This window comes from Staurois parvus, unplaced genomic scaffold, assembly GCF_062004578.1.
Source record: "Staurois parvus isolate SC_StPar_1 unplaced genomic scaffold, SC_StPar_1.0 ptg000025l, whole genome shotgun sequence".
Lineage (NCBI taxonomy): Eukaryota > Metazoa > Chordata > Amphibia > Anura > Ranidae > Staurois > Staurois parvus.
The window spans coordinates 5720428-5732785 of record NW_028317821.1 but is presented as its reverse complement, the minus strand read 5'-3'; the positions used below and the strand labels follow the sequence as shown (position 1 = coordinate 5732785).

Below are 12358 nucleotides of genomic sequence, written 5' to 3'. Positions count from 1 at the left end.
ATAATGAGGAAACCTTCCAGCATGGAATTCACTAGAACTTCCAAGCCAAGATAAACTCCTGCTGTGCCCACTTACTACTACCTACTGTGCCCACCCATGTGCCAATGTGCCGTCATCTACTTTGCCCACCTGCTCATGCATCATGTCCTCTTCCCTCCTATCTTCACCACCTGCCATCACCTACCAGCAGCTAATGCTTCCTCCATATTTTATCCTACTGTGTCTACCAGCCAATACGTGCCCTTACTATAGCAAAAATAACATAAGAAATATGTTTTTTACCTTAATGTCTACCTTAAATCTCATTGCTAATTACATATTGTAATTGTTTGTAGCTTAAATACTGAAATTTGCACTTAAACTGTAATTTGTTAACTTTTGGCCAGTAAAAACCTGGCCGTGCCAGTAAAATTTGGGTGTCATGTCAGTGAATTTTAATCTGGTAGGTTTGCAATACTGATTTTTATTAAGTATGTAAACCACCTGCGCTACTCAGAATAAAGATAAATATAAAAATCAGGAAGCTGCTATCATCTGGCTATACACCTGAATAAGTTGCAAACATAAAAAAGAAAATGGTGTTGCGCTTCCTTACACAGTGCCTAAATACACGTATATACCATAATTAGTGCATAAATATAAATCTCAAATAAATTCTAACAAAAAGAAATACACACATCAAAAAAGACAATATCATGTAATAATATGCAAAAAAATACATAAATGTGTAAACAGGAAATAGACATCACACACTGGAGAAAATGGTGAGACAATGTACATACATCCCTTAAACAGGGAAAAAAGTGACATAAATCACAAATAAACACAGTGAAAATGGCATAAAATATGCCTGAAACACTGCCGTGACCAGAAGACTCGCAACTGGCGTGAATAATATACAGTGAGACTGTCAGAATAAAAACCTGACTCAAAACAACATTTTCAGACCACACAAAGTCCTTCCACATAAATGTGTTACAAAATGTGATAAGTGACCAAAATAAACAATATATGACTCATGTGATCAAATCCCTAATTGGGACTTAATTATATGAACACAAATATATAAACAGTGTCACAATATATCACAATGTGCTGCAAAAAAACAAACAAAAACATAAAAAAAAACCCTACTAGCCACGTAATGCCACAAATATTGTGCAACTATATAATATAATAATAAGCAACAAATGTCCCCATGTGAACTCTTCAAAGTGAAAAAAATTCCACGGTGATATAGGTGAAAAAAATTGGGATCCATGACCGGCTGGATTGCCCCCCTCACCTTCATACAGCAACCCCAAAGGGCCAATAAGCCTCCACACTATAAGGTGCAGCAATACGGCCAATCAGCATAATTGAATCCAGTTTAGCAGTAGTGGTGGTACCCCCCTTATGGAACAATAGGTATGACCAATCTTGATATCCAAACTTCTTTTAGGCAGGATGATAAAATCAGCCAAATCACATATATATTGGAAAGAAGAAAAGAAATCCTCCCATAGTTTAATACTGTAACTTTATTTTAAATGTCGTAAGCCAGCAAATTTCTCGCTCACATTTCCATTGATAAAAACAAGCTTACAAAGCTTAGGGTAATAACCTGAGTGGTATCCTCTATCCCCATTGTTCTTTCTAAAATTACCAGGTGGTTCCCGATCGGGAATTTATTTCTAACTATTGTTAGAATTTATTTGAGATTTATATTTATGCATTAATTATGGTATATAAGTGTATTTAGGCACTGTGTAAGGAAGCGCAACACCATTTTCTTTTTTATTATTAATACTGATTTTTTTACCCATTATATGTCTGCCTTTTTTATCTTTCAAGGATTTGGAATTTGAGCCCTATGCAACAAAAATGGATCTCTCTGTGTGTACAGCTTCATCGACATTAACCAAAAAAACTAACCAGCGAGTGATCAACAGAGATCTAGATTCCTTGGCTGCCAATAATGAGTGTGAAAGGTAATGATCAGAGAGGGATATTAGGGACATTGTATATTGTAATAATCTAGGGACATACTCATCTGAAATGTGAACACATTGATTACAGAAGAACAGAGAACTGGGCTTGTCTGGGTTTGTGCAGGAGTTTGTATTGTATTATTTATTATTAATAGAATTATACATGAAATCATGAAATCTACTGTTTATAACTGCCTCTTATGGAGCAAAGAGTCAGGTATAGGCACCATTTGTTTATTTATTACAGGCACTTATATAGACCCGTCAATCATAAATACCACTCGGTGTACCATTTGTTTATTACAGGTACTTATATAGCGCCGTCAATCATAGATACCACTCGGTGCACCATTTGTTTATTTATTACAGGTAGTTATATAGCACCATCAATCATAGATACCACTCGGTGCACCATTTGTTTATTTATTACAGGTTCTTATATAGAGCCGTCAATCATAAATACCACTCGGTGCACCATTTGTTTATTACAGGTACTTATATAGACCCGTCAATCATAGACACCACTCGGTGCACCATTTGTTTATTTATTACAGGTACTTGTATAGCGCCGTCAATCATAGATACCACTCGGTGCACCATTTGTTTATTTATTACAGGTTCTTATATAGAGCCGTCAATCATAGATACCACTCGGTGTACCATTTGTTTATTACAGGTACTTATATAGACCCATCAATCATAGATACCACTCGGTGCACCATTTGTTTATTTATTACAGGTACTTATATAGCGCCGTCAATCATAGATACCACTCGGTGCACCATTTGTTTATTTATTACAGGTTCTTATATAGAGCCGTCAGTCATAGATACCACTCGGTGCACCATTTGTTTATTTATTACAGGTACTTTTATAGCACCGTCAATCATAGATACCACTCGGTGCACCATTTGTTTATTACAGGTACTTTATATAGCGCCATCAATCATAGATACCACTCGGTGCACCATTTGTTTATTTATTACAGGTTCTTATATAGAGCCGTCAGTTATAGATACCACTCGGTGCACCATTTGTTTATTTATTACAGGTACTTATATAGACCCGTCAATCATAGATACCACTCGGTGCACCATTTGTTTATTTATTACAGGTTCTTTTATAGAGCCGTCAGTCATAGATACCACTCGGTGCACCATTTGTTTATTTATTACAGGTACTTTTATAGCACCGTCAATCATAGATACCACTCGGTGCACCATTTGTTTATTTATTACAGGTACTTAGATAGCGCCGTCAATCATAGATACCACTCGGTGCACCATTTGTTTATTACAGGTACTTTATATAGCGCCATCAATCATAGATACCACTCGGTGCACCATTTGTTTATTTATTACAGGTTCTTATATAGAGCCGTCAATCATAAATACCACTCGGTGCACCATTTGTTTATTACAGGTACTTATATAGACCCGTCAATCATAGACACCACTCGGTGCACCATTTGTTTATTTATTACAGGTACTTGTATAGCGCCGTCAATCATAGATACCACTCGGTGCACCATTTGTTTATTTATTACAGGTTCTTATATAGAGCCGTCAATCATAGATACCACTCGGTGTACCATTTGTTTATTACAGGTACTTATATAGACCCATCAATCATAGATACCACTCGGTGCACCATTTGTTTATTTATTACAGGTACTTATATAGCGCCGTCAATCATAGATACCACTCGGTGCACCATTTGTTTATTTATTACAGGTTCTTATATAGAGCCGTCAGTCATAGATACCACTCGGTGCACCATTTGTTTATTTATTACAGGTACTTTTATAGCACCGTCAATCATAGATACCACTCGGTGCACCATTTGTTTATTACAGGTACTTTATATAGCGCCATCAATCATAGATACCACTCGGTGCACCATTTGTTTATTTATTACAGGTTCTTATATAGAGCCGTCAGTTATAGATACCACTCGGTGCACCATTTGTTTATTTATTACAGGTACTTATATAGACCCGTCAATCATAGATACCACTCGGTGCACCATTTGTTTATTTATTACAGGTTCTTTTATAGAGCCGTCAGTCATAGATACCACTCGGTGCACCATTTGTTTATTTATTACAGGTACTTTTATAGCACCGTCAATCATAGATACCACTCGGTGCACCATTTGTTTATTTATTACAGGTACTTAGATAGCGCCGTCAATCATAGATACCACTCGGTGCACCATTTGTTTATTACAGGTACTTTATATAGCGCCATCAATCATAGATACCACTCGGTGCACCATTTGTTTATTTATTACAGGTACTTATATAGCGCCGTCAATCACAGATACCACTTGGTGCACCATTTGTTTATTACAGGTACTTATATAGCGCCGTCAATCATAGATACCACTCAGTGCATTATTTATTACAGGTACTTATATAGCGCCGTCAATTTACACAGCGCTTTACATATAGCGCTATAACAGTAATAAATTCATCATCGTGCATGCAGTCAAATTTTGATTGTCCTTTAAAGTGTCCCTGTAGATTCAAAAAAGTGCCTGTGCAATAAAGGTGCCACATTAAAGTGCAAACATGTGTGCCATTAAAATAAAGTGTTCCGTTCTACGTGCAAATGTATTCCGCTCCTCCAACTTTGTGCAATCACCTGTGTCCGACTCAGGGATCGAACTCACCAGAGCTTGTTGACCCTCTAAGTATACGCTAGGGAAAGGTCAATATGCGGTTTTACACAGTCCCACTGTGTATAATACCATTCTCCTTAGAAGCAGATGTCCCAATGTTTATAGAGAGGAAGCCATAGACAAACTTCATAGGGTTTAATTAAAACTCAGAAATAAAACAATAGCACACTCACATATTTTGGTGCCCTGTTGACTGCCTAACAAGCTGCTGATCAGGCTTTTGCTTTTTATCCACACTGGAATAAATACCATTGTAGGTCCAGTCCACGTCTGGTCTGTTCACTTTGTTGCCAGTCAAGCCGGATGAAGGGAGCACTTAGACCCCCAAAACAAGTTGGCTCCTTTCGAATTATAACCCTGACCTTTAATGGAATAGAGTTGTATCTGGACCTCTTAGCAGTGGTATGACACTTCAGTTTCAACTCTTTTTACATTACACTACAAGCCAGAGAGACTGTGGAGATCCTTTGGGGTGTAAAAGCCACCTGCCCAGGAACCAGATCATTTACACCATTAATACCATAAGGTAACAATACCAGTGGAGTGTACCTGCAGGTCCAGCGCTGTTTGTTCACTTTCCTCAACTGACTTTTATGCTGGCCATACACACATACAGTAGATTTCTTCAGCTATGCTAAACAGTGTTGATGGAGTAATCTTCCCTGCCTACTATTGTACTCAGAATGCCACAGCACCTGTGACTGTCTATTTCTGATAGAATGCAGTCACTGTTCCACCAACAATTTTCAGTTGGCTCTTTCAATTTTTCAGACAAAGCTTGTCAAGTTTGATGGTTCTGTCAGGTTCACCCTTAGCTCGAATTTGGGCCAATTCAACAGGAAAGAAATTAGATCTGTATGTGGCCAGTTTACAGCCTAAGGCTAGGTTCACATCTGTGTGGGTGGTGCCGCTGCGGATCCGCACGAAAATCCATGCTACCACACAGGGGCGGACTGACAACTCATGGGTCCCCCGGGCAATAGGGGATCATGGGCCCCTGTGTCCTTGCCCAAACTCAAAAAAGCCTGTGAAAAAGGTACCAGGGGCATCTCATGGGGCCCCCTACTGACCCCGGGCCCTCGGGCAGTGCCCAAGTTTCCAAATGGTCAGTCCTCCCCTGCTACCGCACCACTCGCACAGAGAAATGAGGACCCGCGGGTGGGTGCCATTAGTTATAATGGCACGCCGCCCGCACTGGAAAATGCAACTGTACTGGGAACCGAGGTTCCCGTGCGGGCTGCGTTTTTGAAAGAAGTGCAGGGACCTCTTCTCTGCGTGTCAAATGAATGGGCTCTCATGCCCACGCAAAACGCGGCCCGCACGGCCGCATATATGTGAACCAGGACTAACTGCAGAATTGGACAAAATCTAGCCTTGCAGTGCAACCCTTCGCACACTTAAAGGGGGAGATGAGAAGGCTGTATTGTGCATGAAAACTGATGCAAATGGATGTCTCTGCAAATAAAATGGCGTGTCCATTTCCATCGGTCTTTCTGCATGTATGGTGTGAACAAGGCATAAAAGAAGGAAAACTGAAGGCTTTGTTAATTGACAGTTACACCCTACTTCAGCAGCTTGGAAATTGGATATGCTTTCTGCTTTGGGTAGAGGCAGGAAATAGGTCATCTTCTCCGGGAACTTTCAGTCTTGACACTCAGGGAGAATATGTGTTAATAACAAGAAGCACAGCTATTCCTACAAATCAAAGCTGCACTCTTACAGCAACTTACGTATGGAGATTTAGATTCCGACAAATGCCTAGTTTAATTCAGTTTTCTTTAGAATCTCTATGGCCTAATCATTTTTCCTGATTGTGTATCTGTTGTACATCTATAGCACTATCAGTCTGAAGTTAATAAAGTATAAGTTGCAGTGGAAGCTAGAAGGTCCACCCTTCCTGGCTCTGGATGTTTTTTATCTCTTATGAGCTCTGACTTGGAGATCTTTGCACCCTAGTTCCCAGCTCTGATTATCTGTCACACCTATAAAGAGGGTGTGTTGTTGTTATTGGATTTTAGATTCATTTACATTTTAGAGACATCAGCAGGATAAGTGAAACTATTTTTTTTTTGTTTTTTTTAGTTGTAGTGTAGGGCAAGGACCATTAACAGGTAATATGGAGTCCCTGAGGCTCCATTCACACTGAACTGATTGTTTTTCAAGCATTTTTTCATGCGTTTTTTTCAGGCGTCTTTGAGCGTTTTTTAAGCACATTTGCAAATATTATAGGCATTTTTCATTTAGGCGTTTTTGCTGTGGCCAATAGGAATAGAAATAGCTACTGTTTGAGCTGAAAATGCCTGAAAAAACACTTGAAAAAAAGCTGATTCACACTGTTCAAGCGTTTTCCATTCAAGTCTATCGGGGCAAAATTCCCAGATCTGCCTGAAAAGTAGCACAAGTACTTTTTTGAGTGACCGGTGCTTTGCTACAGGCAACACAACGCTCAAGTGTGAATAGGGACCATTGAAAATAATGGGATTTTACTTGTTGAGTGTTTTTGAGAGTCAAGCTTCGAGCTGAAATACACTCAAGTATGAACGGGGTATTCACACTTGAGCATTTTTCAGCTCAAAGCTCAACGCTCAGAAACACTCAACAAGGAAAATCCCATTCATTTTAATGGCCCCTGATCACATTTGAGCATTTTGTTGCCTGTAGCAAAACGCCTGTCGCTCAAAAAAGTACGAGTTACTTTTCAGGCAGATTTGAGCATGTCTTTTGCTCAAGTCCCTCTTTGTTAAAACGTTTAAAAAGGTAAAAAAAACATTGAAATACAAAGAAACCCCAGAAGCAATTTGTAAGCTCATCATAAGCATCACAGAAGCAGGTCAAAAGTAATTCAAAGCAATTTAAACAGGAGTCAGAGCAATACAAATGCATAGTACACCATGGCTGTAGGACCAGAAGTGAGTCTTTCCACTATTGTCTGCTTACATACCCATCCAGCCTCGATAGATAAATACTGCCAACACTTATGTGTTGACCTGAGTATATGAAAGATGTCAAGTAAGTATATTAATTAAAGCGCTTCCCTCATTAAATTCAGCACCAGGTAATTCAAATACACACAGAATTGTAAGACCTCACTGCATTTATAGATTACAACATGCACTTAAGACTTCTAGCAGACGGTACACTCCATATAGGGATAGCTCTCCCAGCATGTTGAGATGACTGACTCCTGCTCATACCCACGAGTTGCGTCATCCCGGCCAATGGAGATGTCCTAAGATCAGCGCTCAGAGAGAAGATGTTGATATCGGCAAGGGACCTGGACTATTAGAGTAAAAACATATAGTGCCTTCAGTTCTGCTTTAACTGCCAGATCTTGCTTGCAAATGTTTTGTAGATCAGGCATCTAAGCCATTCTAGGGTGCTTGTAAATGTCTTTAAAAAATTAGTGAAATGAGATTCTAGGCCTTTACTATAATCAAATATTCAGATCCATATCAACTTTGGAATCCCATACAACTAAACCACAGATGAAACTCCTTATTTAATAAACCTTGGGAATCTGCTAGGTATGCCTCATTGGAACTAAATGCCTATAATTTAAATTGTGCAAGGAGCAGTGAGCCAATTACAAGGTTGTGGGAAATCTACTGTTGCTATCAAATTCAGAAAGACAAATCTTAGTTCTTTAGGATGTTAACAGAAAATTATTGCTGGCTATATATTGAAATGGTTCGATAATTTGCAATCAGTTGCTCAAATTTGGGGCTTACATTTTCGATGTCTAATCCAGGGGTTAAAATTTAGAGTCCAGACCTACTAGCCGGTCACAAAACTTACTCTCCACCAGTTGCCCCACCCAACCTTACCTAGGTCCGCCCCCAACCCAACCCCTGGTCCACCCCAAACCCCACCCCCAGCCCGCGCCCAACCTCGCCCCCTTAAAGCTTATGAAAATACATTTTTCTTTAGAATAAATAGTCCAAAATATAAAACTGTACACAGTAATGTATATTCCAGCTCCCCTGTACTCCATTATAGTGATATGACATGTATACAGTAATGTATATTCCAGCTCCCCTGTACTCCATTATAGTGATATGACATGTATACAGTAATGTATATTCCAGCTCCCCTGTACTCCGTTATAGTGATATGACATGTATACAGTAATGTATATCCCAGCTCCCCTGTACTCCATTATAGTGATATGACATGTATACAGTATGTATATCCCAGCTCCCCTGTACTCCGTTATAGTGATATGACACGTATACAGTAATGTATATCCCAGCTCCCCTGTACTCCATTATAGTGATATGACACGTATACAGTAATGTATATCCCACCTCCCCTGTACTCCATTATAGTGATATGACATGTATACAGTAATGTATATTCCAGCTCCCCTGTACTCCATTATAGTGATATGACATGTATACAGTATGTATATCCCAGCTCCCCTGTACTCCATTATAGTGATATGACATGTATATAGTAATGTATATTCCAGCTCCCCTGTACTCCATTATAGTGATATGACATGTATACAGTAATGTATATTCCAGCTCCCCTGTACTCCATTATAGTGATATGACATGTATACAGTATGTATATCCCAGCTCCCCTGTACTCCATTATAGTGATATGACATGTATACAGTATGTATATCCCAGCTCCCCTGTACTCCATTATAGTGATGTGACACGTATACAGTAATGTATATCCCAGCTCCCCCGTACTCCATTATAGTGATGTGAAACGTATACAGTATGTATATCCCAGCTCCCCTGTACTCCATTATAGTGATATGATATGTATACAGTATGTATATCCCAGCTCCCCTGTACTCCATTATAGTGATATGACATGTATACAGTAATGTATATCCCAGCCCCCCTGTACTCCATTATAGTGATATGACATTTATACAGTAATGTATATCCCAGCCCCCCTGTACTCCATTATAGTGATATGACATGTATACAGTAATGTATATCCCAGCTCCCCTGTACTCCATTATAGTGATATGACATTTATACAGTAATGTATATCCCAGCCCCCCTGTACTCCATTATAGTGATATGACATGTATACAGTAATGTGTATCCCAGCTCCCCTGTACTCCATTATAGTGATGTGACGTGTATACAGTAATGTATATCCCAGCTCCCCTGTACTCCATTATAGTGATATGACATGTATACAGTAATGTATATCCCTGCTCCCCTGTACTCCATTATAGTGATATGACATGTATACAGTAATGTATATCCCAGCTCCCCTGTACTCCATTATAGTGATATGACATGTATACAGTAATGTATATCCCAGCTCCCCTGTACTCCATTATAGTGATATGACATGTATACAGTAATGTATATCCCAGCTCCCCTGTACTCCATTATAGTGATATGACATGTATACAGTACTACTCCTTGAATCCCCCGTGGCGGTGGAGAGGGTGTCTCCTCTCAGCGTAGGAGAGCAGACCTCTCCTGCACTTCTCCCCTCGGCGGCGGTGCCGCAGAAGCCGGAAACCGGAAGTTGTAAACCGGAACTCGGCTTCACAATGAGGCTTGGAGCACAGGTGCAGTCGCTCCATGCTTCATCTGTGCTCACCGCCCGCAGCCGCTCACCACAGAGGAATTTCTCCTCGCATTTGGCGTGCAGGCGAGCGGCTTTTTCAAGCCCTGGTCTAATCTATTTGTCAGTTTTTAGTGTATCATACAATTTGATACATACATGGAAGGATGAATCCAGCAGTCATGGTAGTAGAAAAACAAAGATACAGAAGATTGTGTCACCTTTATGTTTTTAAACTTATTTGATACTTGTATTGTTGTCAAAATATTTGACCTTTTTTTTTTCTGCTTGGTTATCAAGTGTCATGCAACACATACCTACTGATAAAGAAGCTTCTAGAGTTTTTAACTCCTGGCTTGTTTGGTGGAAGTCGGTTGTCAACACTGATGATTACATGAAATATGTATCTACACAGGTACAGTCTTTTCATTTTCATCTAATCTTTTTGTTTTCTTTTACAAAATAATTGTGAGTAGGCTGGCTGCACATACAATGGATCAAGCGACCAAGTAAATACAAATATAAACATGGTATTTTCACACTTTTTAAAAACGTTTAAAATAGAACTTCTAATTTGGAGACCTAGCTAGCCAAGAATGGAGGATCATGGTCAGTCCAGAATCCACACATTTTTGAACATTTAAACTGTGGACTATAATGGCTGTCATGTTCAATGTAAAAATTGTTCATGGGCTTAGTATGATTTTGCTTCTATAAATTCAGTATATATCACTATTGTAGCTGCATCATTCTGAAATATTATGTAACATCAATTAATTGCAGTTGATTAATTACAATGAATTGTTTTTTCATATAAACGGTCTGTTATTAACCACTTGCTGACCGTTAGACATACATGTACAGCATGTCAGTAAGTGGTTATACTAGTGATCAGCTGTCCAGTAAAAGTGATCCTTGCTGCTCTACAACTGCCCAATCACTTTTACGGTACTAGGAAGGGTTGTCTTCACTTGCCCTCCCGCTGGGTGGTTTCCAGGCTGCCCTGTTTCCACAGGAAGCCCGAGACCACAGTAAACAGCTAGAATGGCTTCACTCAGTGTAGATGGAGGAACATCCATTCCCTAATCTCTGCTGTGACTAATAAAACCAGAAGTGATGATCATTTCCTCACTTCTGGTTTCAGAGCTGCTATTCCCTGGCTGTTACAGCTTAGCTGCTTTGGAGGGCGGGGGAGACATTGGGGGTGAAAAAGAGTACCTGTCACTTACTCAAAGCTATCACATAAGTTACATTTTAAAAAAGTATTTTAAAAAATGAATTTTAATACAAAAACTAACCTTCATAAGTCTTTGTCCCAACCTTCATAAGTCAGTGTGCCAAAAGACATCATTCTGTGTACATTGGGAGCTGTGCAACTGGTGCTATTCTGACTATGTGAATTACCATGTTTGCTATTTCATCATGGACAGCAAGTTAGAAGAAAGAACAAACGTGAAATTCAGCATGGAACCCGTACACCCAAGTCACTGGTAATGATCCTCAACATGAAGGACGGGTCATCCATGGCACGCTGACGGAGTTCGTAGCAGACTTTGATGCAGTGTTCCTTCTGCTCCTGGGTCAGCAGCATGGGGATGAACTTGGCAGCAACACGACGCATGTTCCAATCACATGTGAGGATTGCCTGGACTGATCTGTATGACACACCGACAATGGCAACAATGCTGTGGATTGTTCTCAGACAATCATCATGCACAAGTTGCCGAATGGATTTGACATTTTCAGGGGTTGAGCTCGTAGAAGGTTGTCCTGATCTTTCGCTGTGTTCCAGTGATGTTCTTCTGCTCTTGAAGCATGCATGCCACACAAAACACATTGAACGACTCATTGCAGCATCACCGTAAACTTGCCGAATTATGTCAAACATCTTTGTGGCAGATTTGCCCAGTTTTGCACAGAATTTCATGTTTGCTCTTTATTCTAACTTGCTGTCCCTGATGAAATAGAAGATGTGGTAACCTACGTGGTCAGAATAGCACCAGTTGCACAACTTCCGATGTACACAGGACGATGTCTTCTGGTACATTGACATATGAAGGTGGGTGCTCCCTGTGACTGTGCATGCAGCCTTGTGCTGCCATCTGTTGGTGTGTTACAAAACCAGCCTTGAAACTTTTTGATACCACCTCATATATGTAGCGATG

General features: G+C 39.8%; 1 protein-coding gene across 2 annotated transcripts in view; it reads left to right on the top strand.

Annotated features, from left to right (window-relative positions):
- The window catches only part of CCDC87 (coiled-coil domain containing 87), a 71238-nt gene that overhangs the window by 42594 nt on the left and 16286 nt on the right, over positions 1-12358 (top strand). For both annotated transcript variants that reach the window (XM_089694119.1, XM_089694128.1), the window contains exons 13-14: positions 1834-1970; positions 10494-10608. In XM_089694119.1, coding sequence (XP_089550245.1) covers positions 1834-1970; positions 10494-10608 — 252 coding nt within the window. The remainder of the gene's footprint in view (positions 1-1833; positions 1971-10493; positions 10609-12358) is intronic.